The following is a 5,402-nucleotide window of genomic DNA, read 5'->3' as shown; positions in this document are numbered from 1 at the left end:
ACAACAATATACACTAACAAAAACTTTAAAGGGAACTACAGTTGGTTTTATTTCTTTGTGGGTTTGTCTTGATTAGCATCTACTTTCACATTACATTTATTGCTGATATAAAAGTATCGATGAGTGCAGCTTCAAAATTTAAGCATACATCTAAGTAGGTTTCCCGACCCATGCATCAAGGTCCATTTCGCCTTCAAACAGTGTTTCCTGGAACACGGCCCCTTGTGGTTGTGTTCAGGAAAAACCATTCAAAACGGTAGATCCAATTTAATGTTACATTTCAATAAAATGAAAATAAAAAGGACTTGAGCATTAGCAACCTGGCCCATTTTGGTCAAAGCAGGCCTTTATTGAAGTCTCATTGATTGACAAATACCTGACACTGAAGAAGTAAAGCCTATTAAAGCTATCTGTTGAAACCACTAACATATATAACATCCTGCTCACTGATATCGTTTAGGATGAAAATGTAAGTAGAAGGTGTGAAGAATCAATACATCTTGTCTAGTTTTGCAAGTTTGTATTCATTTTAACATGATGAAAATGCAGTCCGTTATATACGCTTCATAGGCAGCACATCAAAGCTAAATACGTAGTAACAACACATATTTCAGATATTACTGCTTAATGAGCAAGTGCAAAAAAAGGAACCAGTCTCTTTAAAATCCTAAAAATATAATAAATCTGCACTCCTGGCAAAATGTACAAGAGAAATGAGTCTGACATTATTTTCAAAGCAGTTTGAAGCCAGTAAGAATATACCAGGCTATAAGAACAACTTTTGGTGCTAAAAACACCAAAAAAGCTAATACGATGCTCACACAGTTCACATGGAGTAAAAGCCAGCTGAGAATTTTTTATCAGCGTATGTTCCAATAGACCTTTTTCACAGCAGTCTTGACATGAAATAGTAGGGTAAACTAGGTGTAACCAATGATAGTAACTGAGGTTCGGTTTCATTCAGGTCAAATGTAGTCAGCGTACTACTACTAATGTACATGTGTGTTTACCCTACTATTTTATGTCAAAATGGTAGCTGTGAAAAAGGTCTGTGGTACAGAAAGCCAAAAGCGTGTTTAAGGTCATATATAGTGTTGCTGTTACATAGTTGGTCCGCCAGAGAACACTGACAACTGTTTTACATTTGTATCAGTTGGTCTGAACTCTAAAATTAAAAATGGGAACCTTATTAAAAATGTTTTTCATTTGCATAAAAAAAAAATATATTGGTCAATATGTGGTTGTTGGACTTTTTTTACTCTCAAATATTATTACTGGTATAGTGTAGAATATATAACAGACCTTACCCCCAGTTACATAAACACTGAACAGACATTACAAAGTGAATAAAAGCTGTGGTATAACTGATATCAAAACTCTGTGCATGGATGAAAAAACAATGAAGAAAAAAAACAAGAGAAAGTCCTGCCAAAACTTATAAAAGCTAATATATAAAGTAAAAACCAACCAATGTATCAGTGTAGTTCTGTGCTGCCATGCAGGATAAAATGTGATAAAACTCTGGTGCTTCAAATTAATATTCATCTGTAATTTCAACACCGTTCATATTGATTTCAGCTTCGAAACCAAATAATTTAAAGCCATGCAATATGTGTCAGTGACACAAAATATTGGCATCAACATAATAATTCAGCAACTCAACAATACCCCAACACATCAAAGGGTATCAAACCAGTCTGGAAATGCATAAAATATAGTGCCAAACCCAGACTCCTACGCAAAATACTGTACTGAAATGTTTCAATGTATGGCTTTATTTACGTTCCTCTGATCTGGAGCTTGTGTTTGATTACTTATCTCCTGTAAAACGTCCACACGCAGAAATATTTAACAATTCTTATACTGTATTGCACTTAGTAATTGCATGTGTCACTGATATTGACAGTCCAAGAGATAGGAGGGCTGGTTGTGACAGAGTGCAATCATTACAGTGGCCGGTAACAGGCGTCTGGTTGCCACATGCGCAGGTCCACCAGGATCTGATTCAGTTTCTTCATCCACAGATTCCTCTCGTCCTTAGTGTCTGCACTCAGCCAGTTTCTGCACAGGAAACACTCAGTGGTCATATAAACCTTTTACATAGACGTGTATGATACATGTACATAGAAATCACAGGAACTTACTTGGTGACACACATGGTGTTCTGGCACTGACTGACCAGTGTCTCTTTGTCGTCCTCTCTTTGTGGTCTGACTGTGATGAGCTCAAATGTGTTGGGTCTGGCACAGAACTCTCGGTTGGCTGGTTCCACCCTCTTACTGGTGCAGTTAGCCAGGCTGATGCGACTGATGGGGTTCTGACAGAAGAGGAAAGAAAAACGGTCAACGCAAAGTGTGAACCTATCATGACAGGACCCAGTGGTTTGTGGAGTACCGTTTTGAAGCCTTGAGTCTGGCATTATGGTCATCACTATGGCAGTTTGTCAAAGGTTATGTTTCTGAAAGGATTTTAGGTAAATAGTCAAAATAAACATAACTGATGATGCCAAACTAAATCAGGGTTCCCGCTCTTTTAATGAAATATTTTTCCAGGAGTTTTCTTGACAATACCAGACAGAGCTTGCGCACAGCAACAGTCATATGATTTACCAGTAGGCCTAGCATTGACACATTTTACCCAGTTTTATTCCTCCTTGTTTTATGACGCAGGTTCATTACAGGTGGTCAGTTTATGGGAGACTGCTAGCTCGCTTTCTGCTGTTCTCACCACAGCCAATCTTTCTGCAGTGTTTCTGGTGATTTGACTACAGTTTGCAGTTTACATAGGCGATCTAAGTGAAAGGCTATAATACAATTAAAATATATTATTTCCAGGATATTTGGTCATTTTAATCAATTTCCAGGTGTGTCCTTGACTAGGAAACTAGTCCTCCAGGAGCATAGGAGCCCTGCATTATGATCGAAAGAGAAAATGGTAGCTGAGAAAAAAAAGTCACAATTGTTTTAAAATAAAAATCCAATCCAAATATTAAAAAATGTGACACTGAGGCATAACATACAGAAGCTCTGTAACGGCAGTTTTGCTGTAGAAGTTACCTTGCGCTTCTCATCGTCTGGGTAAGTCCAGTAGGAGATGCAGTATCCTGATAAGACACACCACCTCCTGTGCCAGGCTCCAAATCCACTTACGTCTTCAAACATAGTCTGTGGAGGGTGATGAAAATGACATGTTTGTATCATCAAACCAATGCCTGCTGCGGCGTTGGATCTGTGGTGATGATTTGATGTGATTGCACTCACCAGGAAGCCCCTCTCCTCCACCTTTGAGCCGACTTCACACTGCATCTTGAGGTAGATGTGGCCCTCCAGAGGGCACAGGAACGGCACCTTGAATCCAAAGTACAGACAGTTCATGAAAGGTTCAATTCAAACAAGTTAAAGTTACAGGATGTGGTTAAACAAATAGAGGTTACGATGCAAGTTTCTTTTAAGACGGTTATTGACAGCGCTGTGATCCGATAAAGCTGATGTTAGTGGAACAATGCAGTTAAGAATATTCAAGTGCGTTCACCCTCCTTCCCACACAAACAGAACACAAGAAACACACAAAGGGTCAAGTAGTAACCTTGGTATGAAACATGCCACTGAGTAGTTCTCTTTCACTTCCTTCATATTTGATCTAAAAGAAAGATAGCAAGGCAGGTGAACAGTGCACAGGCAGAACACACAGGGTTACTGTGAGCCTCTGTAAAGCCTGTGCACAAATACATGACTGATCCAAGTGAGCCATTTGTCACAGAGAAGTGTGTTGAGACAGAGGCAAGACATGAAATGCAGAATAAAAGAAGAAAACTGAAGTGCTCTCAAAGTGTGAGCATAGACATGAGGACAATATATACGATTGTGCTATACCTTCTCCAAAGGAAATTTGTTTTTCCCAATAGAGGACAGGGTGAGCTTGTGTGATCCGACCAGGACGAAGTTACTGGTGCGAACAGCATTGGGACCGCCTGGACTGGCCACGACTACACACAGAAAGAACGAGACCATCAGTACCTCATATAAAGCTGAAAGCTGCACTCCAATTGTAAACATCAACATCAGTTTGAATGAGTTTTGAAACAAAATCGCTTTCTTGATTATCTTTCGTAATCGTTGGAAGCCAAAATTGTAACTGAAATTCTGAATTGTAGTTTCAATTTGATTAATCGCCCTGCCCTATTACATAATGTCTTCTTTCTCAAGTCTCACATCATCAGGTACATTTTCTCAGACCTCAGCTTTGGCTTTGAGACGACAGCTTTGTAACAGAAAGCCTGTGTTACACATTACTTTGTAACTTGGTGTTTACTAGGCAGAGAGGGCCTGACAAGAGATTAGGATTAAGTGGTTTTGGAATTTGACCTATACTGGGACATAAAGATTGAGAGTCTGTCTCTTTCAAGTCTGCCACCTTTATTGTGCAATACTCTATTACTATGGCACCCCTAAAAAGCCCTCATGGCTTACATTTACCATGTCCCTGTAGCTTTTGGTGAGATGCTAAAGGTTTCCACTACATTTGGCTAAATAAAACAAATTGTTTCTTCAGATTAATTTTAGATTTTGACATACCTGGTGTCTGGACACTTTTCTGCAATGCAAAACATGAAACAAACAAATTAAAAAACTAATTTCAGGCAGATGAGAAGTTACATTTTGATACAGGGGAAAAAAGAAAGGAAATAAAACTGTTGAGAACTTACAGTGATGGCAAGGAATCTCTTTGGAGTGATGGCCTAGAAAGATAAAAGTATACCAATAATGAGTTTTTGTGTCAAAATGATGATAAATGTGTGTGAGGGGTGTGTATTACTGGCCAGTTAATATTATTCTCCACTAAATGAAATGACCACCCAAAGCTGTGTAGAAACAAAACATTCTGCCCACAGTGCACACCCACCAACATGTGAGGGGTTGATACAGAAACTGTTCATACCGACATACACAAATCATGGGCCTCATGAACCTGTCTCCACATCATCTGGACACACACACACACACAAAGTATCACGCATGTCACTGTCTGACAATGTATTTACCATTTGTTAAAAAACCCAGCAGAGTGGGGATTTACCTTTGACTTGCTGGGTTTCTTCTTCTTGTCACTGCAGACCTCACGCTTCTGCACCTGGGGGTGTCATCACATGATGGTAACGAATCAGTAATTCTAGATAGCGGTCCTCAGTACTAAACAGTTATGTACCAGTTATCAAAAACATGTTTTACATGGCAAAGATATCTAAATATACAGACATAAAAAGATAAAAAAAAAGAAGGTGCGAGTTGTGCAACTATGCAGCAAGATCTAGGAGCAACTATGAGCTCAATAACACAGCCAAAAGGGTTCATACAACTTCTAACAGTCCAACTCAACCATTTAAAGAGTAACTAAACCCCCAA

General features: G+C 39.0%; 1 protein-coding gene across 2 annotated transcripts in view; it reads right to left on the bottom strand.

Annotated features, from left to right (window-relative positions):
• Nucleotides 1-216: 216 nt before the first annotated feature.
• anln (anillin, actin binding protein) overlaps nucleotides 217-5,402 on the bottom strand; it is a 15,330-nt gene continuing 10,144 nt past the window's right edge. The window contains exons 16-24 of one of the 2 annotated variants that reach the window (XM_035680928.1): nucleotides 5,077-5,130; nucleotides 4,706-4,738; nucleotides 4,575-4,593; nucleotides 3,873-3,985; nucleotides 3,586-3,639; nucleotides 3,261-3,347; nucleotides 3,057-3,164; nucleotides 2,145-2,317; nucleotides 217-2,061 (exon numbers count right to left, since the gene is read on the bottom strand). In XM_035680928.1, the coding sequence (XP_035536821.1) occupies nucleotides 1,947-2,061; nucleotides 2,145-2,317; nucleotides 3,057-3,164; nucleotides 3,261-3,347; nucleotides 3,586-3,639; nucleotides 3,873-3,985; nucleotides 4,575-4,593; nucleotides 4,706-4,738; nucleotides 5,077-5,130 (756 nt within the window). In that variant the 3' untranslated portion in view covers nucleotides 217-1,946. The remainder of the gene's footprint in view (nucleotides 2,062-2,144; nucleotides 2,318-3,056; nucleotides 3,165-3,260; nucleotides 3,348-3,585; nucleotides 3,640-3,872; nucleotides 3,986-4,574; nucleotides 4,594-4,705; nucleotides 4,739-5,076; nucleotides 5,131-5,402) is intronic. The other variant, XM_035680929.1, reaches the window with a different exon arrangement.

This window comes from Morone saxatilis, unplaced genomic scaffold (genome assembly GCF_004916995.1).
Source record: "Morone saxatilis isolate NCDOM2014 unplaced genomic scaffold, NCSU_SB_2.0 Contig9, whole genome shotgun sequence".
Classification (NCBI taxonomy): Eukaryota; Metazoa; Chordata; class Actinopteri; family Moronidae; genus Morone; species Morone saxatilis.
This window is presented reverse-complemented; position numbering and strand designations above follow the sequence as displayed.